Source organism: Rhinolophus ferrumequinum, chromosome 4, assembly GCF_004115265.2.
Source record: "Rhinolophus ferrumequinum isolate MPI-CBG mRhiFer1 chromosome 4, mRhiFer1_v1.p, whole genome shotgun sequence".
In the NCBI taxonomy this organism is placed as follows: domain Eukaryota; kingdom Metazoa; phylum Chordata; class Mammalia; order Chiroptera; family Rhinolophidae; genus Rhinolophus; species Rhinolophus ferrumequinum.
The window spans coordinates 68705978-68730821 of record NC_046287.1 but is presented as its reverse complement, the minus strand read 5'-3'; the positions used below and the strand labels follow the sequence as shown (position 1 = coordinate 68730821).

The window sequence follows — 24844 nt, the reverse complement described above, 5'->3', positions numbered from 1 at the left end:
CATGCACTTCCAAACAGACGGGGCCATTGGCCTTGGATTCCCCTCGATCTAGAGGCACTCCCGACTGCTGGGATCTTTGCCTCCAATCATTCCCACAAATGATCCTCTTAGGGAACAGGAGATAATTCACCAACCCACAGTGCACTCCATGGTAGGCCCTTGCCAATTAACCCGGATGAGCCGGGCGTGACAACTGTCTGGGAGGCTCCTCTCTCAGAAAGTAGGTAGTCACTGTCATAATAGAAATGAGCAATGTTATGAGTGACTAAAACAAGCAATGTTACAAGTGGCTTCCACGTAAGAGTCACCATTACTTCATGCATGAAATTTAAACAGTACCTTTGGTATCATACTCACTGTGTTTCCCCGAAAATAAGAACGAGCCGGACCATCAGCTCTAATGCATCTTTTGGAGCAAACATTAACATGAGACCCGGTATTATATTATATTATATTATATTATATTATATTATATTATATTGTTATATTATTATATTATACTATACTATATTATACTGGTCTTATGTTATATTAAGACCAGGTCTTATATTAATGTTTGCTCCAAAAGATGCATTAGAGCTGATGGTCCGGCTAGGTCTTATTTTCGGGGAAACACGGAGATCCTAAAGGAATCTTTGCTGAGGAAGGGGGAAAGGGGACCAAAACTACAAACTAATTCTCCGCTGCATTTCATGTTTTTAATCCCAATTACAGCTGGAGTCTAGAGAAAATTAGTGGGAGGAAAGATCATGGACATGTTGTTAGTAATTTATTCCAAATTATTTTATTATATTATTAGATTATAAAATAGTTAAGGCTTACCCTGCGTTTACACAGAGCATAAAGATCTTCGTGGGAACCCACTGCCTTGAAGAATTGAAAGAGGTTGCAGGGTGGAAGAGGAAGGGGGCAAGAAGAGAACTGCTTTTAGACATGCAAGTGAGCCAAGAAGAGGTGTGCCGGCACTAGGCTCAGTCATTAGCCCAACCCACAGCTGGTAACACCACAGGGGCTTCTCCTCCCACTGTCCCCCAATCCCACCCTACTGTGGACCAATTTGATAATAAACAAAGCACAAACAAAAGTAACTAACAGAATAGGACAGCAAAAAACCATCATTCTGCACCAAACAGATTTCTTTCATGTATTTGCTCTGACCTCTTCTTTTACAAGCACCACCACTGAAAATAAGCTAGAACAAAAGATGATTCGATATGCACCGCCATAAAGAACTCCAGGGCACACTGCATACATAATTCATGATGCAAAGCCATCAGCATCGTTTATCCTTTCGATATTTTAAAGTGGTGAAAGGTAACTAACTAGGTATTTACAAAGTCTCTTATTTCTATGCAACCCTTCCAAATTTAAGAACAAATGGGGGACTTTATTCTCCTGCAAATGACATTACTTACAAACGTTAAGACTATAAATCTACCAGAATTCACTTGTCATCCATCAGAGGAGGGTGGCTAAGCAACCCTAATAAACCAATTAAGTCTGCAGGCAATACGTATCAGCCTTGTTGAAACCAGTCTTATCGAATCACTTCTGCTTTGTGTTTTAACAATAAACACCGCAGTTTTCTTCCCCCTGTGGTTAAAATTCATCCCATCCCATACACCCAAATCAAAGAGACATGCTTTCAGTCTCACAGACGAAGACACTGAAGCCCAGAGAGGTTGCCTGGCATGTCTAAGATCTCACAGCCAGGCAGAGAGGCCCAGGTCTCCACCTCATTAACATCCTGGACAGTTTCCTTCATCCCCCAGGACCTGCCTGGGGCCAGTATCATGTACCATCTGTATTACCTCCAAGTGGTCCCCCCCAGACTCCATTCAAGTCCATCTTCCATGCTATCTACCTGAGTGTTCTTACAAAATGTAAACTTGACATTTCCCTTCTCATGTTAGAAAAACAAATTATCAAATCAAATAAAAACATTTCAGCTTTATAGTGAGCTGCCAAATGTTCTATTCTGGTGGAGAAAAAGTTAGCTGATGAGGTAGATAAGCGAATATACTTACATAGAATGCGCACTTATAAGTAAAATAGCTGGCTCCCAGTAATCTGTACAACCCTCTTCCCCCTACACCTAGACTACAGAACTTCAGTGGCCCTGGTGGTTTGCAGAAAGTCCCCTAGTATCACCTCCACTTTGCTGGAGACCTGCTCCTGTCCATTCAACCCCAACCACCTGGCTCCAGAGGGCTTCCCTCCTCAAGCGTCTCCTGGCCCCTGAAGATCTTTTTATCTCAGCATTTATTACCCAGCCCTGCAATTGTATGTTTACCGCTTGTTCCACTTCCGTGGAATGCAGCTTCCTGGGACCAGGGCCTGTTCACCCGACTCTCCAACGCCTGCCTAGTACCTTGTCATTGCAGATTCCTAGTTCATGTTTACACAGACTTACACACACATGTCTTTCACATAGGCTATTCTGTTTTTCATTCAACTAACCACCCATTTTTGACAGGTGGAAAGCTATTATTTTCCTGACAGGCAGTACAAGGTAGTGGCAGAGTGTGTAGGTTCTGAAGGAGGATGGCTGGGCCCTGCCATGTACTGTGTGCCCCGGGCCAAGGTACTCAGCCCTCCCGTACCTCAGCGTTCTCACCTGTAAACAGGGAACACGGTATTCAGAGCTAACATTTGTTGAACACTTACTATATGGTATAAACTACTCTGGACACTTGGCATCCATTCATTCATTCTGTCCTCACAAATCTAAGGAGGCTGTGATAGCAGGAGCAAGTGCTTAGGAACTGTCAGAATTATTTCTTCTCGGTACAGATGAAGAAACTGAGGCTCAGAGTGGCTTCCCAGAGGCCCAAGCTTCTTTACTCCCTAATCCACTGGCTTTGAAAGATAAAAGAGGTAAGGCCTCTTTCTCTGAGGCTGGTTTAGCATAGGCAGAATGGCAGTATTTATCTCTAGCTGTATTTCAAAGGACACTTGTCCTCTGTCCCTTGAAACAATGTAGACTCCTTGGGATGAAGATCTGTCCCATTACAAAAATGAGCTAAGTCAGAGGAGGAGGAGGATGAAGCAGAAAGTAATCCATAGGTTCAAGAGCACACACCCGGATTCCAAGCACTGTACATTTATCTGTGTAATGCCTGTACCTGCATGCTTCCAAGGTGAGAGAGCACGAGTCTGTGCACAGCTGTGAACACAGCCACTGACACACCACCAGATTCTTCAAAAGCGACTGTTTGTCTACAACCGAGGCAGCAGCCTTCTCTTCTAACAAAGAACAACGTACACCGTTCTAATTCCCGATTCTTCCTCCTGGCTTCCAGTGGGCTCTGACTTCAGTGGAAATCCCCCCTGCTGAATCAACGTGTCTTGAATCACAAATGGCACGATAAATCAGGAGATTTATGGACTGTGAGAGGGATGGCGGTGTATTCCCACCTTCCTGTGAACACCTGGTGCCTGCTAGGCAGCACTTTATCGCTTCCTGGAAACAGTACCTGTTTGTTTTGGCTCAGGAAAAGAATTTTAACAGCCCTGGTAATCAGCAAGACGCAATCACCCCTGCTATTTGGGGAAGCTTTGCATGCTGCCCCATGTCACACAGGCAGCGGCAGCTCTCAAGAAGTGGCGAGAGGCTAAGCAGCCCTAAGAAGCTCTGTCTGGCTGCAGTAAAGCCTGGCCAAACAGCCTGGAAGGCAAATTCCTAAAATGACCTTCAGAAAACAAATGAAGTTTCCTTTTCTCTCACCAAGAAAAAAAAAAGGAAATACTGGAACCAGAAAGAACGCATGTTACATTAGAGTAACCAGAAGACTTGCACGTGTGTGTATTTCTTGGGGAGGGGAAAAGGCTTACATAGCTGCAGAGGCTTAACAAAAGAGAAAAAAAAATCAAAAGAACACCTGCCCCAATCTAGAGAGGGGCGCAACCAGGGCCGGGCCATCTGGAGGTGAGCAGTGCGAGCGAATGGGACAGATGCATCCTACAGGGGCTTTGAATCCCCTTTTTTGTGACTATACCCTAGGCACCAAACAGCCCAGCGCTCAGCAGACCAGTGAGCCGTTTTTGGCCTCGTAGTGTTCTGAAAAAGTCACATTTCTCTTTTTAGTTCTTCCCCATGCAATTCACGAGCAACAAGCCCCCTGAACGAAAAGCATTGCAGCTATGCCATTCCGACCTGCGGCTGAGGTGAAGCGAATGCGTATTTTTAATAACATATTCAAAAACGGTGGCTTGTTCTTTTCCTCCTCACTGCCTGCACCGATCTGGACATTCAGAATGAGATGGAAGATTTTAAAGACCAGACACTTCAATGAGCGCTGTGAAAAAAATCGCTTTCTCTAAGAACCTGATTGGTGATTTTGTTAGCTTTAAACAAAACGTACAATTAAGTATCTTTTCATGACAAAAGGCACTCTCACAGGATTTAATTGTTTACTGTTTTTACAGGTCACACACACTTCCGTGTGCTGGGTTAGAATTGTCCTTTATTCATTATACAAATAGAAGAGCAAACGGTGCGGATAATCTCTTAAATTTTGAACCCCTTACTGGTACCGGGATCCATCCAAGGCATACAATCGTGTGGAACTCTGGAGGCTGGTTCCAGGGCAGATTTCCCTTTACATGGCAGTTGGGGTAGAAAAGCAGAAGCAGTGTTTTCAGACAGTGAAGCATAGTTCATTATCAATTATTTTTCATTAATTTCTCATAGAGACACAGCATTATTCTATCTGCCACTGTCTTATTTTAATCAGTGGTCTATTTATTTGCAGACATGTAAGATTTGTAATTATTACTATGTCTAAACATTACATCACATTGTAATGGATGAATTAAGCTGTGAAATGCATAATTATGCTGAAAACAATGGTTCCCCAATATACATCACAAAAGCCAATTAAAAACATTACCCATATTTGAAATCACAAAGTTAAGCTTTTATCATTCCCAAACCCCCTTTTAAGGCCCACCCCCCATTCTGACTCAGAGACTTGTCTTTTTCTAGTTGCATCTCAACAGTGGTCTGAGCACAAAGAGGGAGTATCAACACTGAAGGAAACAAAATTGAGTATTTCTTAAGATGCTGGAACGTGGAGAATTTACTTAGCTTAGATCTGTAAAAGAATCTGCAGAGAATCAAAGGTCTGTCAATATAGAACTAATTAAGCAGTACATCCGCTGGTGGAATATAATGCTATATGTACACATTCACGTGTGTATACACATACACAGAATAGGTTCATAACTGGACATATGGAAGCATCTCCAAAACATGTTTGAAGAGATCAACAGCACCGTGCAGAACAATGACTATGCACGATCTCTTTCCGATTAAAATATATGCAACTATGTTTTCTTTTCCTTTAAAGAAATTCACAAGAAACATTTTACAGAGGAGAAAGAGACTTAGGGAGGGAGGGCGCTATGAGAGAGGAGCTTTGATTTTGACTATACCATCCACATACAGATATTACTTTTCTATTGTCAGTCAAGGTTATATGCGTAGAGTGATTATGGTACACGGTGATTCCTTCTGTTACATCTCTGTATTTGGAAAAATAATAACGGTATTTTGTTTAATCCCAAAGGAAGCTACCGATAAATTATATCGAATGAAATATAAAACGTCAAAACATTTAACGTCTTTTAAACGTCAAAAAGGCAGACAGGCTAGAAAATAAACACCTTAAATATGACAGACAAAAAGGTATCACCATTAACACGTAAAGTGTTCATGTAAACTGAACTCTGTGGTTATAAGAAATCACTGTGATAAAAAAAAAAAAAAACTACCACTAACAGGATCATGTCAAAAGACATGATCAGACAATTCACAAAAGAAGCAACACAATTAGGCAATATTCATAGAGGAAAGCATTCACCTGCCCTAATTAAAATTTGAACCATCAGTGAGATATTGTTTTCCATTCATCGTTAGTGCATTTTTAAGATGATACCCAGTACTGAGGAAGGGCAGTGAAATCCATCCTGCATCCTCGGAAGGTGGGTGTATGAACTGTGTCCTCGTCGTGGATAGCTACACACACGTGTTGGACCTTAGACAGGCTTTGCCTTTGACTCAGTGATTACATTTCAGGGATATTTGCCCAAATAAGAAAGAGCTTTTATAAAGAAATGCAGTCATCACAGAAGCACTCACACCAACAAAAACGTCAAGCAACTCAAGTGTCCAATGGTTAAAAAAACAAAGGTCAAAATCTCCCTGATGTACTCTTTTGTAAGCATTTATAATTACTGTGTAGAGACTAATAACATGAAATCATATTCATGACAGTTTAGATTAAAAAATGTTTATTTATACAATATGATTACAGCTATATATTTTAATAAATCTAAGCTTAAGGGGAAAATTTGAAAATAAATAGAGCAAAATGTGTAATTATGTTAGATACCAGCTATGAGTGGTTTTTTTCTTTATTTTTTCTCTTTCCAAATTCATGTGTTTTAATAAGAGGAAAGGCATTTTTAAAAGAGCATAAGGTGTTTATGAATAGGGATCACACTCTGTTACACTCCTATGAAAAATAAAGTTTTGTCCATAAACTTATCAGATTTCCAAATACAAGTTTAGACTTACGCTTTGTGGAATAAGTGTAGTAACTGCAGCAGCAGCAGCTAACATCTATTGAGCCCTTGCCATTGTTCTAAGCATTTCACATATATTAACACAATCTTCAGGACACCCTATGAGACAGAAACTATTATGATGCCAAAGTCACGTTGCTAACAAGGGATGGAACAGGGATTTAAACCCCAGCAGCCTCCCTCAAGAGCCCTTCCAACAACTATATAGTAATTCTTCCATTTAAAAATGCAACACAAAATTCCAAATGTTTCAAATGAAATACAAAGTAAAATAAAATATAAACTAAAATTTTACAATGTCTTGCACTTCCTAGAATTTCAATGACAATGTAACTAAGTATATTTTGATAAATTGAGAGGCAAGGGAAGACAAACTCAAGTGATAAGATGAAAGATGCAAGAAAACCCTCTGATATTGTAGTAAGTAGCGTCCAAACAAACGAAATGCATAAAACATGGTGCACTGTTAGTGTAAAATGAATTTTAAAAAACAGTATTTTCAGTCAGGCTGTGGTATCACAAAAAAGCACAGGGGAAAGTGAAACTTAGTCCACAATAACATGCTAATTGTGTTATAGCCAAATTCGCCTTTTCTCAGGTTCTGTTATGGGTCAGATTTAGAGGAAGGAAAAGTGATGTTCTCAATCCATTCCCGGGGATTACAGAGGCATGTGGCCACCTGGCTGGTAGAATAACCAACACTCCTTTCCTCTCCATCTCAGACGTGGGGTAAGTGACCAGCGGCACACTTAGACATGGAGCTACAGGACAGGTGTGCTGTCAGCCCAACAATAACTTCATTGGGAGTTTGAGCACATTATTTGAAATGACCCTTCTGTTTTTCCCAGCCGAAAAATCTCTCCCATGGTCTCCACAGAGCCCCTGGCCTGATGGAAAAGGAACGGGGTAGGACAGTGCTTCCAAAACTCTAGTCCATGGGCCAGCAGTGGTCGCTGGCAAACTTTTACCAGTCCACAAATGTAACTTAAATCCTTATTACAATTGCTAAATTCAACATGCTTTTATACACACACACGCCCACCCCCATGCAGCGCGTGTTGAACTACCTGTATCCCCCCTGCCCTTTTAAAAGCTTCTAATTTGAAATACACTTCCTCACTTCTCCATGCAGTTCACTGGAAACACCCCTGAACACTCGGCGACAGGGCGGCCCTTTCCGGAAGCCCTCTCTGAGCCCCCACCTCTCCCCGACACCTGACTGACCTCCACTGACCTCCGCATGTACAGGTCCCATGCTTTACCAGACCCTGGATGCCCCGCAGCGACCACAGTGCCCAGTACTTAGTGCTCTGCAATGGACATCTGGGAAAGACAGGAGAAAGCGGCGCGTTTATTATGTAGGAAAGCAGTGGGCAACCGAACACTGAGGGGCAGGGCAGGACTGTGGGGAGGAGCTAGGGTTTCCAGGCGGGAATTCCTGCCTGTTCTTGGGAATTTTTTTCGCTTTCCCGTTCCCAAATCCCAAGAAAAGTTGGTTGGGAAATCGGGAAAATCAGCTCCTTGAACCCAGGTGGTTGGTAGTATCGGCTGTCACTTTGTAGAAACGATTCATCGTGGAGAACAGAAAACAGTTTATATCTCAGGATTCGGGAAGAGGAAAGCAAAAAAAATTCCTGAGACCGGGCGGGAATTCCCACCTGGAAAGCCTAGTAGGAGCAGAGGGTCTGGGCTGCAGTCCCAGCGCGCTCTAACTCAGGGGGATTCACTTAAGTTTCTAAACCTCAATTTCTCCGCCTGGAAATGAGCACAACGGTCACTGAGGACCTCGCTCCTAGGGTGCTTGGAGGATTAAATGAGATTTCCCATAAGAAGCACTTAGCACTAGTCTCTAGGACATTGTAACTCAACAGTGTTACCGATTCGCGTATGTTTCCCCAACCCTACACTCTTAGAAAGACAGATCTGATGGTTAATACAATAATAACCTTTATGGCACGAAAAATAAGAATCTTATTGAAATAATAAAGTGGATAAGTCAAACAACAGTACCTAGCAGAAATATCATTTTTCTGATTTTCGCTCTTCCTTCTCCATTACTTTTTTTTAAACTTCCTCTTAAAAAAAAAAAAAAGAAAGAAAAGAAAGGAAGGAAGGGAGGCTTGTTCTACTACCACAAAATTCACTAGTATCATAACACTGTATTAATGCAATGTTAATTTATATGTTTCATTTTAGCAGTGGGGAGGATCTAAGAAAATTAACTCTTTAGTTCTCTCAACATCTTACATGCAAAGCATAGGAAACCACCTCAATAACACATCCTTCAACAAAGAACTCTGTAAGTAGCAGCCATATACTTTTTATGATGACAGTATCCAATTTAATTTATACTGTCTTTGGAGTCTGTGTTCACTTAGTCTTTGGTGTTTATAAATCACTGATGACTTCAATCCCTCTCAAAGTGGAAGCAAATCCATAAATGACTCAGAGAAATGTGAAGATTCCTGAAGAGGAGGCATTTTTTCCCCCTCAAAAAGCTGGTTAGTTTTGAAAGTTTTTATAAATCCTCAGATACAATGCATTTTCCTTTTTTTCAGCATCCTCTTTAAGATCTGCCTGGGATTTCTTACAAACAAATGATGCACACCGAAAATCAACTGAAAAGAATGACCTGCGCATTACTTTCCACCTACTTGTCTATGTCAAGCAAATTCAAAGCTGTAGCCAGTTTTGCTCAGTGTGATCCTAATTTTTTTCTGGAAAATCAAAAGCCAATTTTTTTCCAGTCATTACTCACACACGCAAGTGAATTTCTCTGTATGTGGTCAGATTCCATATATACAAGAATCAACAATTACATCAACCAGTCTCTAGTTAGCTCCCCGAGGCCAACGCCATGTATTTTATTTTATTCTCCTAAAACTCCCAGTTCAGTACAGGCTTTTGTACATAGCAGGTATTTAACAGTGAGTGACGCCAGAATCCAGCTAATAAACATCCCGTACACTTGTGGTCTCCTTCGGCAATGACCTAATTTTGTATCATTGTAACCCGATCACCTTAACCCTCACCTCTGCCCATGGCTTTGCCCATCATTAGAGATCTCTACTCAAAATTCATGGGAGGGTTGGGAAAAGCTCTGGACAGAAGGTAGTAATTACACAGCAGTGAAGTGTGCTTCTCTTCTATGTGTTCTTTATGTGTCAGTTCCCCCATTAAATCACATGCCACAGAATAGACCAGAAGGTCCCACGTCCTGCTTCCTGTCCTCTCATCAACCCTAAGAGGATCCCCACTGCAGCCAGGTTAAAAGATGTACATCAATGTGGCATCTCAAGGCCTAGCCTAAAAAGCCCTTCTCTCCTTACGTCATGCCTTAGAAGCAAAGGTGTCACAAAGACTTTGCCAAGGAATTCCCGGTTGCTTCACCCCAAGCAGGAAGCCACCAACCTAAGCTGCTCCGTGCCTCCAGAAGCACTTGACTTCGTGGTGTGGTTGCACAACATCGTGCCCACACTAAATGCCACGGAACTGTTCACTTAGAAATGGTTCGTTCATTTCATGTTGTGTGAATTTCCCTACGAGGAAGAGGAAGAGGAAGAAGCAGGAGACGCAGCAGCCTTGACTCCGTAAGCCACCCCACCCAGCAGCAGAAAGGTACACACACCCAAAGGGCGATCTTGACACGATTCCAGTTTTCCCTTCCTCTTTGCCCTTCTCCCAAGTGCCCTAGTGCACAGATTTGCAAAAGGAAACAGCTGGAACAGCCTGGGTGCCGAAGGCTGCCTGTTTAGAACAGGAAGTTCCTTCTTGAGGCCATTGAACCGGCCTCTGGGCTCACAATGCCCATGGGAACCCCCATCCCCCCCACCAGTACCCGTGTACCCCTATGCTGCTCCAATTCCCCACTGCAACTTTCCTTCTGCCTTTGTAGTCTCTGTCTTCTGTAAATCTGCAGCTAAAGAGAAAAAAATTGCTGATTTTTTTTTTTTTTTACTAATTTACTCTTTGAGAAACAAAGCATCAGTATTTTCAGCTAAGAGATTAAGAGGAAGGAAAACTGAGAAAATGTTTTCAAGCATTCAGTGCCAAAAATAATAACAACTAAAAATGTCCCCCCTCCCCTCTCCACAAGTCAGTCAGCCTGGCAATGGCGTCTGGGAGCGGTTATCCACAGTGTATAGCACACATGGAACCAGCTCTGCCTTCGTTACAGCCAGCCACTCGTGCAGGGTCTCCCATGAACTCAAACCAGCACCCTTCACTCTGTATGGTGCTTCTGGAAAGCAACAGCACATGGAAGAGAGGAAAACAGCTGGTACACACCATGAAAAACATCTTTCCTGCACCGCCACCGTCACACCTTCACTCTCCTCACCATTGATAGTTTCCGTCTCCGAGGGGCCAATGTCAAGGTTGGGTTGGGGTTAGTTAGAAAGAAAGAGCACTGGAACGTCGGGCTTTGGGGAGTGGAGTGTTCACCACCCCAAAGAGAGCGAAGGTGAGATCAGAAGGCTTTCTGTGGTCAGCTCCTTGCTCTTCATGCACTTTGGCCTCCCTATACACTGTCCTTTGCCCACTCTCCCCCCACCCCACCCCATTTCGGGAAGAGTCAGGAGATGGATATAGAGGGCAGGACTATATGTACCAGAAAAATCACGTGGGAAAATTATAAATGCTTACCTTAAAGTACACACTTCAAGACAAAGAACACCATAAACGACCCACAGAAGCACTCTGCCGAGGAATCAATTAAGAAACACTAGAATTTCTTGAGTTCTTTAAAAATAGCCAGTCCACTTTGAACCCTTCTACCTGCTCAGTCCTACACCAGGCACTGTCCAGCCAGCGTCCTGCTGTCCCATGAAGCATCGGAAATCAGAGAAGAGAGGTTATAACCACAGAGCAATACTGCCAGACCTTATATAGGAGAAGGTCTTAATGGCTTGACAAACACATGTCATCATATGTATTCTGTGGCTATCCGAGATGCCTGTCAATCACTCTAGTTTCTACAGGCTGCGCAGACACGAGGAGCCAAAAGGGGCTAGGAGGGTCAGCTTCCTTAATGCGAGAGCAGGGTTGGAGAATGCAGGCCAACATGGGGCCTCCTCATCCCTCCCCGCTGAAGTGAAGGAAACCAGCATCCAAAGGAAGGCAAACCTGACAACCCACTCAGCAGCTGGGTTTTGCAATCACAGCAGCTGAACCAGGGAGAACAGAGACTTGGCTGGGCCTGCCTCAAGCAGACCCCAATTCGTGTGCTTTCCTCAGAGCTTGGAAACACAAAGCAACTCTCCTCTCTATCCCAGGTTACAGGAGTGCCAAGGCTGCAGGAGATAGGAGAGGGAAAGGATGGCACCTGACTCCTGGTTGTTTTTTTTTTAAAAAAGGTACCTTAATGGCCAGGTCCTTAATTATAATAGGCTCCCATGGAGAGAAGCAAGTTAATGGATAGATGGATAGATGGATGGATGGATGGATGGACAGAGACAGCAAACAAAAATGTTCATTCCAATAGCTCCCAACTCCCACTCCCCCAACCCCATATAATGGAGCAAAAATCCCTCACTTCTTTACAGACAGGGGTACTGTTTTTCTCAATACATTCTCTCACCTAATCCCCAAAACAACCCTGTGAAGTACACACTATAAATGTTTTAGGTGTTAAAATGACATAAATGAGCAAGAACAGTCAGGTGAAGTTTACTGGGGAGTAAGACGAGCAGGCGGCAGAGGACGGCATAAAATATCTGTTAACAAATAAAAATATTTTCTCTAGGAAATTCTAAGCTACTTGCACAGGGATGGACTTGAGATTCCACTCTAAAGTTTAAAAAAGAGGCACCTAATATTTAATATAATTTATTTTCCAAAGGCCTTTCTAGGCTTTGAATTCTATCATGCATGGTAATTCTTTCTCCTACTGCATGATTAAGGTTTTGATTTTTATATGAAACAAAGCCAAGGAGAGTTCAAAGAGGACTGTTCAGAAAAATAAAAGCCAAGAGGCATCAACATTAATAAAGCTCAACTAAAAAGATATTCAATAACCTTTGTGAAATTAAAAACAATGACTAATTGAACCCAAACAACTAGGTCATGCTCAAATTCCAGTAACTCTAAAACTGCGCTATAATAGGGCAAGAATTTTGCTTTGCTTCAGTGGTCAAAATGAAGGACCCATTCAAAGGAAAGACCAGTAAATACAGTGACAATGGGAACACTATAGGGACATTTGGGGCACAGGGGAAGGAAGTTGGGACACAGGACAAAGCAAGATGATCACTAGATTACCACCTGGGAATTTGACCGAATATGTGAATGACAAAGAGAAAAAAAGTCATCCCTCACAAAAGACCAAACAATCATTCAGCAAACATCTACCCTATTTCCCCGAAAAAAAGACCTAGCCAGACCATCAAGCTCTAATGCGTCTTTTGGAGCAAAAGTTAATATAAGACCCGGTGTTATGTTATGTTATATTATATTATATTATATTATACCTGGTCATATAGTAAAATAAGACCGAGTCTTATATTAATTTTTGCTCCAAAAGACACATTAGAGCTGATGGTCTGGCTAGGTCTTATTTTCCGGGAAACACGATAGAAATTCAAAGAAGCCGGAAAGCCTCAGGCATGTGTCCTGCTCAGAGGAAGTGAACAACCTAATCAAAGAGATATTATGACATACACAAACACCAGCAGAACAAGGAAAAATGTGCTGAGTTTCTCAGAGAGGTACAAGGTGTGCAAGAAATTGAACACGTGCAAAAGGCACTCGACGGGCGATGTGGAAAGGCATCAAGTTACTTAGCGAATGAAACAAACCAAATAGAAAGACCACGTACCAATTCTCTGTCTACGGCTTTGGACTGCTTTCCAATTATCCTAAAAAATGACCTTTAAGAATTTGGAGTAGGATCTTTGGTGAAAAATTACATTGAACCCAAGTTCTATTACTCACTATGACATACTCTTCCAATTTAAAAACACACAGCATTTGTTCAACCGCTTAAATGGAACAGCAAGCACTAGAATCTTGCTGTAGACCTATGACCTAGCCACCACGTCTTATTCCATAGACCATACATCCAAACTAAGGAGTAGTGAGCTTTTCTGGTTTAGATGTCATAGTGGTAGAAAAGAACAAAAGCATAATAAATATCACACAAGAAGAAACTTACTCTAGAACATCCAAACAAGTAACATGGAGGAAAGCCTGGCTTCAGATATACCTGCAGAGAGGAGGTGAAGACTCACACACCTGCCGTTCAGGCTCCATCACAGGCTTCCTTCGAATGTCAAAAGTATCTGCTGTCACTCAACCCACCCATCTTAAACGAGACAAATCGGTAATCTCTCTGACAACATAATTGATCTTTTTTACAAGAACTTTAAAAACCAAGTGGTTGTTGGCTGAGGATTTTCCAGAACATGGCATTTCTTTCATACATCAAAATCAAAGAAGAGAAATCTAGCACTGTACTTCCCCAAGCCAACTACATTAGTGCAGCTTAGGCTAGAAAATTCCAGTAACTCTTTGGCCCACTGACGACGACAGGGCCAAAACAGACTTTTCACAAAATAAGGTTTAAAAATATTAATGCAACTTTACATTTCTTCTGTATAAAATCAAAGGAGACAGTAATTTGCTATTTACTTTTAATGTCCCAAAACTGAAAAAAATTTAAATTCCAGTTTTTTTCACATTGTACCAAAATCATTAGTTTACTGGGGAACTGGACACTGATAAAACGTAAAACTAAGTACAACGTTTTAAATGTTTGTAAAAAGCAAAATGACTTCCTAAAAACAGATTCAAAGGATTTCTGCCAAGTTAAAACATATTTTAATAATTTAGGGACTCAATGAACATATTTTTAAACGCATGTCCTAACTAATTAAACACCCTACATAATTCTGCTCCTACATCATCTTGATTTTTTTATTTATTTTAGCTCTTCTCTAATCTTTCAGAAATGTGGCAAATACTAACAGATGATGGCCGCCACAGAAAAATATGAGAGGAAAATGCATTTTTTTCTTGTCTTAATGTGATGAATACTATAATCATCTTTCGCCACTCCTTTTGTGCCCCTTGCTACTTTTTAAAAGAAATACAACCCTAAACAAAGCAAAAAAAGATAACTTCTTTCTCTGACCATAGACAGAACTATACACTCTATATTATCAAAACTCCTGATGATTTATTCCTATTCAATACATAAGATAATTTTACAATTTTTAGCCATTTATTTTTTACCAGGCAAGAAACCCTCTCTTCCTTAGAGCCTGGATTGCAAATCAGGTAGCTTCCTTTAACAGGTAAATAGGCCAAACAATAACAAGAGAATGGGCTTGTTTGTGCAATTTATGACTGTTTAAAAAAATAAAGAGCTGAGGTTAGGAAAAAAGAACCCCAGCCTCATTGTTTACTCCTCAAAGTTCTTGGAATTGCTCTACACAGATCTTCAATTGTTCAATAACCTGTGTCTTTCCCTTTGTTGTCAATAACATCAGTTTTATTAATGCTCCATCTGGATTAAGAATTAGCTTTAAGTAGCTCCTTCAATCGGTTACTCTGTAACTCGCAACCACTTTATTCAACTTAGTAACAATAAAAAAAGCATTTGCTTTCATGAAGAAAATACAATGACAAATATAAAATGAACTGAAGAGTCTACCAAGTCTCGGACTATGACAAGACACCAGATAATTATACAGAGTGGGTGGCTCAGTTGACTGGTAACTGAATAGGGTGGCTTTTTTCAAGCTGAAGAATTAAACTCAGCCTAGATCTAGGGCAACGGGAAGATGTTACCTTCGGAAACATTGGTGTCTGATTCCTTCCTGATACTCTGAGGAGCTGCATTCAGAGTATGACAAAGATCAGAGGGGCATGCAGTCTTTCATTTCATCACCCCTCAAGGTGCCCTGGGGGTGGGGGACAGCAGGGAGAAACTGGCAATGAAACTATCATTAGGTTTGTCCTTAGGATACTTGGAATGGCGTTAACCAAACCTGCTCCACCAATATCTGAGTAGTTTAAAGAACGGCTTCAAAGAGTTCATTCACATGTAGGAAACATACTCTACACTGAAGACTCAGGATACTAATTAAGCAGGGTCAAAAAGTCCCAGACAATTAGTCCGAGAATTATTCCACTCACCTACAATGGTTTAAAAAGGGGGGGAAAAAGGGGGAAAAAAAGTCTGTTGGAAAACAATCCCCAAAAGAGGGGGGGAAAAACCTTTTTTGCCAGTGTTTTGTCCCTTCCATCTCTCACAGAGTACTTCCAAAAAGCTCCACTCTCTAACATCACAAAAACAAACCCTGAGACATACATATCTCTAAAGCACAAAATTGCCAGGAAGTACCCGAGGAAAGCACCCGAGAAAACTCCCCTCAGAGATGTCAGTAATTTCTCCTTCATGCCCAAGAGTGTGAACAGTGATCTCAGGATTTAGTCATGCATTACAGACTGAAAGTTTTGTCTTTACTAATCCATCTTTAGTAACAGAACATTGTCTTGACTAATCCAATCCCAATTACACGACATTCTTCTCTGGAATTTCTTAACAAAAGTGAGCAATAAGTTTTACTTTCTGACTACACTTTGAGTTTAAACAGAATGTGACAACAGACATATCAAACTCAGAGCACCTCCAGCCCTTCAAGATGTGACTAATATGCACATCCCTGAAATGTCCTTCCCTGAAAGGTGGGCTAACTTGGGAAGAGGGAAAAGGAGATCCACATGTTTTGACTGGAACCCGTTTTGGAAGTCTGAGTCTTTCTCGTGGGAGAGTGTGACACTGGGGCCCGTATTTCCTATTGCTCATGTACTTGTTGCCTTTTGCTTGTCCTCAAATTCCCCCTGTATTTACCTTGAGACGCTTTCCCGGGGAGCCTGTGAGGTTAAGCCAATTATATTACAAATCAGAAACAAAAATCTTCAAAAAAAAAAAAAAAGAAAAGAAATACAGAAGAGTCACCCCCTCCACCCTTCTCACCACTCACCTGGGAAAGCATGGGGATTGGGCGACCCTCTTTTAAGGCACTTAGAACAGAGAATGTGCACGGTGTAGTGCAGTCCAGGCCATTCTTGAAGTAGGACATTCAGTTCCTCTACCAAGGGCGTTATGGCTTGCCATGCTGTCCATATATTTGGTAATGAAGCATGGCTGGCAATGGACAGAGTGTCTGGCTGCAGGACCCCCTTGGCAGGTCTGTAACTCACCACCACAGGAACTTTCCCTCTGTATGCAAAGATCTGAAGTTTCCCATCCGACCTATGCACCACGTGGCTGTTGATCTGGACACTGTAGCGTGCAAACAACCCCGGTGGAAAGGTAAAGGGAAAACTATATTCAATCTGCAACTGTTCAGCCACAAAAGACTGTCCAGCTAGGTTGGTCCCATTAATCCAGGCCTCTGCATGGGGCACCTCGTTCTGCACATAGCATGGGAACTTGTACCAGGCCGTGGACCCATTCAAAAGCTTGCCCTTGGGTTTATTGAGACAGTAGCAGAGTCCCATCTTCTCCAGCAGCTCCAGCAGCAGTTGCAAGTCTTGCTGGGCCTGGACATGAGGCTTAAGCAGCAACCGAATGACATGGGCCGGCAAGAGCCCATGAAGCAGAAAGCCCTCCACATAATGATGGAGCTGGGTGGCTCGGAGCAGGTCCTGGCTCGGTGTGGGCAGTGCCATCATGAGGGAGGTATCCCCCTCACCCTCGCCCTCTCCACTGGTCCCTAGGAGCAGCTTATGCAGCAACAAGGCAGGATCCCTCTGGAAAAAGACATTGAGGATGTCAATGAGGCGGGTGAGGTTGTGGAAGACATGCTCCTTGAGGGCCGGGCTATCCTCAAAGTAGAGCAGCTTGCCACTCTCATGCAGGTAGGACAGGGCACTCTGTAGCCGGTCCTCAGTCAGACCCGCCTGCAGGCCCAGGCGTGCCGAGTCCCACCAGCTTAGCCAAAGCCGTTGTGCCTGAGGTGGCTGGAAGTGCAGTTCCTCCAGCACCTGCCAGGACCGAGGCAGTACTCTATGTAAGTTGGGGAAGATTTCCCGGTGCTCAGCGACAGAGAGCAGTTTGTCCCGAAGACGCTGTAATTGGCGGGGATCCCTGCAGCTCACAGGCAACACAGGGGACAGGATCTGCAGCCGGTGGTTGAGCAGGTACTGAAAATGGGCCTTGCGTCGCCGCAGGTTCTTGTCCGAAACACCATAGTAGGCTGCATGGGGGCTGGCAGAGCGAAGTTCAAAGTCCTGGGCCAGCGCCTCGTCCACCACCTGAGCCAGGTGGCTCAGCCCCTCGGCGTCATGCTTCTCCTGCAGGGCGATCTGGCGGTGAATATCCAGACATTTCTCCTCCAGCTCCCGCTCCCCACACAGGTCTGCGTGAGTGCCCACAATGCACACCACAGCATGAGGCACCCGGGCCCCAACCCGGTGCAAGAAGGAGCCCACCGTGGAGGGAAAGTGCAGTGGCTCATAGGTGGCCAAGTTCACCACCAGCACATAAAGGGCCCCTGGGGAGAGGAAGAAGGGCTGGATCACCTCATAACTCTCATCCCCAGCTAAGTCATACACAATGAACCGCAGGCCCCGAGAAGCATCAGCTGTCCAGCTGGTCACCTCGATGCCCTTGCTCACGGGAGGAGATGAAGGTGGGTAGTTCTTTTCCTTGTCCCCTCCTTCGTTTCCCTCCACTCTGTCCTCAGTGAGACAGTGACGGAGCAAGGTCTTCCCTGCAGCCTTATGGCCCATCAGGAGCAGCTTGAGGCGGGGCTGCACCGCAGGCTGGGAATGGGCCAGCTCCTTCTGGTAGGCTGCGATGTAGGGGATCCCCTTCATACAGACTTCGTAAGGGGGCTGGATCAGTGGATTGTCCTTGATCTTCCACAGGCCCACCCGGGAGAGCTGACCAAAGTTGTCCGGCAGCACAGCGATCTGGTTCCCTTGCAGCACTAGCTCCTCCAGGCCTGTGAGCTCCACAATGGAATCTGGCAGGTAGCGGATCCGGTTATTATCCAGCCACAGGGTGAGGAGCCGGCCCAGGCCCGAGATCAGAGATGGCACTGAGGTGAGTTGGTTGCGACTAAGGTAGAGCTCCTCCAGACCAGCCAGGGGCAGCAGTGCAGCAGGGAACTCCTCAAAGAGGTTGGAGGAGAGGTTGAGCATTTTGAGCCGCTGCAGACGGCTGAACTGGGCGGGCAGAGCCTGAAGCCCGTTGTTATCTAGCATGAGGCTCTCCAGGCTGGCCAGCTCACAGAAGCCCTCGGGCAAGGTGCCAAGCTCGGCCCCACTCAGCCAGAGGATCTTAAGGGCACGCAGGGCACTGATATCCTCAGGCAGGCCCCGCAGCCGGTTGCTGGACACGTCCAGCTCCTCCAGGGCCGTCAGCTGCAGCAGCTGCTGGGGAAAAGCAGTGAGCTGGTTGTGGTCCACGTCGAGGGTGCGCAGTCGGTAGAGGCAGGAGAGGGAGTCTGGCAGGTGCGCCAGCCGATTGAAGCTAACATCCAGCTCCTCCAGGTGGGCGAGAGCGCCCAGCTGGGCGGGCAGGATGGGCAGCTGGTTGTGGCTGAGGTTTAGCTTGCGCAGCTCGTGCAGGGCGCTCACCACCTCCGTGCCCAGGGCAGTCAGTCGGTTGTGGCTCACGTCCAGCTCGGTGAGGTGGTGGCCCAGGTCAGCCACCGCCGGAGGCAGCCGGGCAAAGCGGTTCCTGCGCAGGACCAGGACGCGCAGGCTGCCCAGCGCCGACCCCAGCCCGTCGGGCACCTCCTCCAGGCTGTTGTTCCCCAGGTTCAGCACCTCAATGTCCCCGATGTTGGCCGGCAGCACGAGCTGGGGGGCGTCGGAGGAGTCGATCTGATCCGCCCCGGCCCCGGGGCAGCCCCCGGCCGCGCTGAGGGTGAGCTGGCGCAGGTTGCTCCGCAGCTTCCTGGCGCGCAAGGCGGCGTCCCGCCACAGCCTCACTGTCTTCAGGTTCCCACTGTCCTTCCCAGCCATGGCGGGGCCGCGGCCCGACACCTTCACGAGGGCGCGGGAGCCCACAGCTACATGCCGTGTGCCGCCCGGGCGAGCGCCAGTCTCCCGGTCCCTCTCGCTCCGCCTTCCCCACTACCCCTAGGCGACCAGCGGCGGTGCGTCCTAGCGCAGCCAGCGGCCAGGCGCCCGCAGCTGGGGGGCGGCGGCGACTCGAGCAGCTCCGGGGACCGCCGAGCCCGCGGCGCGGAGGTAGGCGGCTGCGGCCGGCGGGGAGCACGGCTCGCATTCTCCTTCCTCCGTGGCCATGGGCGCGCCCGAGCAGCAGGGCCGCCGCCCGCCGCTCCGCGGAGGATGCCTGCTGCTCCTCCTCCCGCTCCACCCGCCTCGCGGCACCTCTGGCCCCGCTACCCTCGCAGCGGCGGCTCCGTGGCGGACAGCGGCGTCGCCTCCGCGAGCTCCTGGAGGACGGCGGCGCTCGGCTCGGCGGCGGGCATGTTGCGGGCACAGGGCCCGGGCGCAGCCGGGAGGAGGGGGCGGCGGCGCGGCGGCGCCTCCTTGTCTCCGCTTCCCGGGGCCCGGGCGGGAGCGCGAGTGCCGCGTCCTCGGCACTGCGAGGGCGCGATTGGGAAGCTGCAGCGCCGCCCGGCGGAGCGGCCCCCACGTGACCCGCGGAGGCGCCGCGTGTTCCTGGCACCGCCCCGGGGGCGGGCGCTGGGTGCGGAGCTGGAGGCTCCTCGCCTGGTGCGGGCCGGAGCCCTGGACCCCGCTCGGCGGGAGGCGCGGGAGAAGTGGGTACTGACTTCCGATCTGAGGCTCCCCTGATTGGGTTGTCTGCGTCTGGCTCTTTGTTGGCCTGCGCCTCTAAGGATGTCTTTTTCTTCCCCGGTGTGTTGGATCCGCTGTCTTCTCTTGCTCATTCTTTATCCCCCGTCCTCTTTCGACTCACCCTACATCTATACCGTAACGGAACTGGAAAAATGCAGGGACCTAGGTTTCATTGTGGGAGCTTAGAACCAGAGTGTGATTACACAAAAGGATAAATGCAGACAACCATTCATTCATTTGATAAATATTTATTGAGGCCCTATTTTGTGCCAGACCAGCTGAGACGCGTTCTCAGCGCCTCTGGAGAAGGCTTTTTGAGCAGGCTCACAGCCGGCCTAATTGGGGGGAGGAGGGTGGAGAGTGGGCGGGGGTGGCGGGGGTGGCAGGGATGGGGGACAAGGTGAAGCATACTGTTTTATCTGGGATGTCCCATTTAGCCCCACAACAACACCGTGAAACAAATACCACATCCTAATTGTACAATACTTGTTATGCTGTAGGTTCAATAAAATGGCAGCTGTTTCCTCTGAGGAAGTTTTCCTTGAGATCACATCTATGCTAAGTAAATAATTTCTTCAGAATTTACCAGAACCTTAAAACCCATTAAGTCTCCCCCACCACCGCCTCCAGATTAGTTAACAATGAAGCAAATAGTTTGCAGAGACACAAAACGGAATTGGTTAAATGCATTACTTAACACATTGTGGCTCTCCCCTACGCATGACTATACTGTTATTTGGGGGCCCATATTCCGTGCAGTTATTTCAGTAGGAATAGTTTGTCTCTTCAAAAAGAACAAGTGAACATCTCAGCTGGAAATCTGCCCCAGTGATGGTTATCAAGCCTGGGAATATGTGGGGACAGAGCCCCAGAGAACAGTTTCCAGGCTCTCAGCCTCACATAGAAAAGTGCTGGCTCAGGTAGTAAATGGCCATCAACTGTGATTGGCTGGCCATCAGCTGTGGCTAGTTGGCCGTCAGCTGTAACCAGTGAGCCATTGGCCACTGATATAATTGCTGTGGCTACGCTAGCAGAAAAATGGGGGCTAGCAAGAAGATGGTGGCTGAGCTGGCAAGCGCGGATTGCAGTTAGGATGGTGGGTGGCGGACAGTGTGGATCCAGCCTCCAGTGAGAGTATAGTGCCACCAGTGAGAATATAGCGGTATGACTCCCCCATCTATGGCTCCGTGAGTGTTCCTGTTTGGCCTCACCATGTCCTGCGTTCTTATGTGGGGAGTGGGAGCAGAGACCCTGTAGGTTGCCCTGCGCGACAAATGTTGCGCAGCGAGCAGGGTCCCCCGCATGACAGAGTACATCCTGTCATTGGAGGAGGCTCCCTCCTCCGCAACCCCAGGTGGGTCCTGGGGTGAAATGTGAGTATAACAGGGAAAGCTGAGCTGTGTTCACCTTGAAAGACTTCCTGGGAAATCAAATTGTTGAAGGGTTGGTTCCCTGGCCTCCTATCCCAAGAAAAATTCTAAATCATGTAGGCTGACCCATTTTTTTCATAGAGGAGGAAACGGGCCCAAAATATTAAGCAACTTCCCAGCCAGCCAGGTAAAGGGTAGAGCCAGATGTGCCAACTCCCCATGTGGGGTTATTCCCCTACGGGCATCACCTTCATGGTCGGTCAGACCCCAAATCCTTCCTCCTTCATCTACTTGTAACCCAAATCTGAACCTCAGCCTGGGAAAGGAGACTGGAGAAGCCATCTGCTCCCTATCGTAAATGGCTAACCTGAAGTCCTAAAGTCCTAAAGTGGTTTAGATTAGATCTAAATAACCTGTGCTAAACTGTTCCCCTTTAGGAGCTCAGAAAATTATACTTCCGTTTTAAGTGTCTGAAAATTGTGCTCTTCCTTTGTCAGGAGATAATCTGTAATTTGCTGTATCTGATAGAGCTGGATAAGACCAGACAACACCCTATCTGAGGCCTCTTGGCCCTCAATGAAGCAGCAAAGCCTGGTGTGAATGAGTTTGCTCAGCAGGAACATTTTGAGCCCCTCAGCTTGCTATGTGCTGTTGCAGTCAATATTGAAGAAAGCCTTGGAAAAAGTTTTGTCCAAGAATTCTTTGAAAGGCAGGTCAGGAGAATGTAATGATAAAATAAAGCTCCAGGAAAAGAATTATGTCCAGAGGAGCTCTTAAACCCAGACAAGAAGGATTCTGCCCTGGACAGCCAACCTGGTCCTCCTCTTGCCACACCCCACGCCTCGTAGTAAAGTTTATGAGAGGCCAAGGGACAGAGTGGATGTGCCCCCTCAGTCTTCTAGACCGTGCGTGGTGTGAAGGACCCTGAAATCCCTGTGCCAACAGCCTCAAGCCTGGTTTGGAAAGGTGGGCATCATAGTCATTCAGGAGTTACTGACGTGCACGTTCCAGGCCTCCAGAGTGTGGATGGAGTTTGTCTCTCTGTGCCCACAGGCTCCCCACTGTGCTAGATGGAGCCCAGGTTAGGATAAGGGGGGGCGTGGGTGTACCACATGTGTTAGCCTGATGTAGCACATTTAAATATTTAGGCATATGGTAGCTGGGCCTTCATTCATACTCTTGCCTCAGGCCCTGCAAATTTTAGGGGTGGCCCAGCACATGTCAGGGTATTCCTAAAAGCAAAACACCGATCCTCTCAGTTTGGAGAAGAGGGATTCTGATTATTCCAAGTTTTCTTGCCTTGGATGTTGATCCAATGCCACGGACTTAATCTATAAACTTTCCCAAACCTTTTCATTGATCCTGTTTTTCTCCCCCTGAGACTGTTTTTGTTTTAGCTGCTGCCATACTATTGTAATAACCTTCCATGCACCTTAGACTTTTCCCCGAGTGCAGACCCTCTGCTAGGGCACATGTCACTTAGCAGAATGGGAGAGAACGTGGCTAAGAGGCTGAGTCTTGAGCTAGGCCTTAGAAGATGTGACGAGTAAGAAGGGAGGATCCGGGGCACTCTGGGAAAGAGTTTTCCTCTTAAATGTCTGTCAGTAACAGTGTGAAGGGCCCAGGCAGCAGGGGTACACTGCTCTTACCCCTTGCTAGACTAGCAAGAAACGAGCTCCAAGGAAGCTTTCATCCCTGATTTCTTTTGCTCTGTCTTCAACATACTTGACTTTCCTCATCTCAATAGATTTTTTTTTTTTTCTCCTTGACCTTGCTAACCCTCTAGCTACTATCTCGTGGTTTTAATTCCTTTCTCTGTCAAATATCTCATATAAATGGTGTGGGCCCGGTCTGGTTCCTTTCCACTGGTTCCCTTCTTGGACCCAGTCATCTGCCTTCCATCTCCACCATGCCAGCAGCCTTGCTGTCTAGAAGAAGGTCTACTCACCCTTTCTCCTTCCTTGACCTCCCATTATTGAAAATGTTAACAACTTCCTTTGGAAAACTTCTCCTTTTTTGGCCCATAGGATATTTGGTGTCACATGAAGGTTTGTGTTTTCCAAAAGAGCCCTCAAAGGCTAACTATTTCCTTGTAGGAATCAAGTTTGCAATCAGAATGAGTGCTACCAAATGAACCACACTATAACTACACAGACAAACTGGCCAGAAATTGCCTAGAAACGGACAGCTTCTCATAAAAGTATTTAGTCGTTATGTTTTTCTACTTAGATTTATATTATTGTATTTATGTTAAAGATGCATAATTTGGAATTTACATGAGTAGGCTTTTCCACTGAATTATAATTTTATCAACCACAACTTAATCAAGTCTCTATTTTAGAGTGACCAAATGTGCCAATGTGTATAAAACAGGGGTTTTCCAGGGTAGGAGACATTTTGAGCTTAAAACCAGGGCAATCATCTTAGGAAATGAGTACAGTTAGTTAACCTTGGTCTTTAAAAAGTGCCCTTTATTTTGCTTTCCATTTACCCTCAGGAGTTCAGCAAAGCACAGCTTCCCAGAAATGCAGCAGTCTTTCTTGTTTCAGCTGCTTTAGACTTTCAAAACAGTTTGAATTTTATTTACGTAGTAAGTGCTTACTAACTTACCGGAGACAACATGCATGGGCTTAAGGTTCTAACTTGGAGTATGGAAACCACCTGTCTGGTCTTGAAAGGAAATGTAGCTGTCCCCCACACCTTCAGTGCACATGAGACCAAGAGCTGGTTTACAGCATGTCATGGGAAAATTTACTTAGTTCTCTCCCTGAAGTCTGGAGAGGCCGAGCATGTGCTACCTTTATCATGGAAAGAGGGAAAGGGATTCCCACATTTCCCCTTTCTTGTAATTTTAGATCCAGCTAATATTTTGCTTTAAGTAAATAATAACAAAAATGTTCTCTCCTATCTGACTAAAGGTAAGTAGAGAAAAATGTTACCTCCATGATTTTAATCAGGCCACATCCTTCTCGGCCTGGTTTTGTTGGAGATAGAAATGGAGGGACTCAGGGGAAAGACAAAAAGAGGAAAAGGAAGGGACATCCCTCTAAAAGGTTTTAGGCTTGTTCCAAAGAAGAGGATTAGAAATTCAGCCTTAATAT

At 45.7% G+C, this 24844-nt stretch overlaps 1 protein-coding gene across 5 annotated transcripts in view; it reads right to left on the bottom strand.

The window, feature by feature from the left end:
- The window catches only part of MFHAS1 (multifunctional ROCO family signaling regulator 1), a 67334-nt gene extending 47597 nt beyond the window's left edge, over nt 1-19737 (bottom strand). For 2 of the 5 annotated variants that reach the window (XR_004422861.1, XR_004422860.1), the window contains exon 1: nt 16575-19733. Coding sequence is in view for 2 of the 5 variants with exons in the window: in XM_033104538.1 (XP_032960429.1) it covers nt 16575-19569 (2995 nt within the window). In the remaining 3 variants the exon portion in view is untranslated. Of the gene's footprint in view, nt 1-16574 lie in introns of all 5 variants that reach the window. The other 3 variants (XR_004422859.1, XM_033104539.1, XM_033104538.1) reach the window with 2 other exon arrangements.
- Between the last annotated feature and the right edge of the window lie 5107 nt (nt 19738-24844).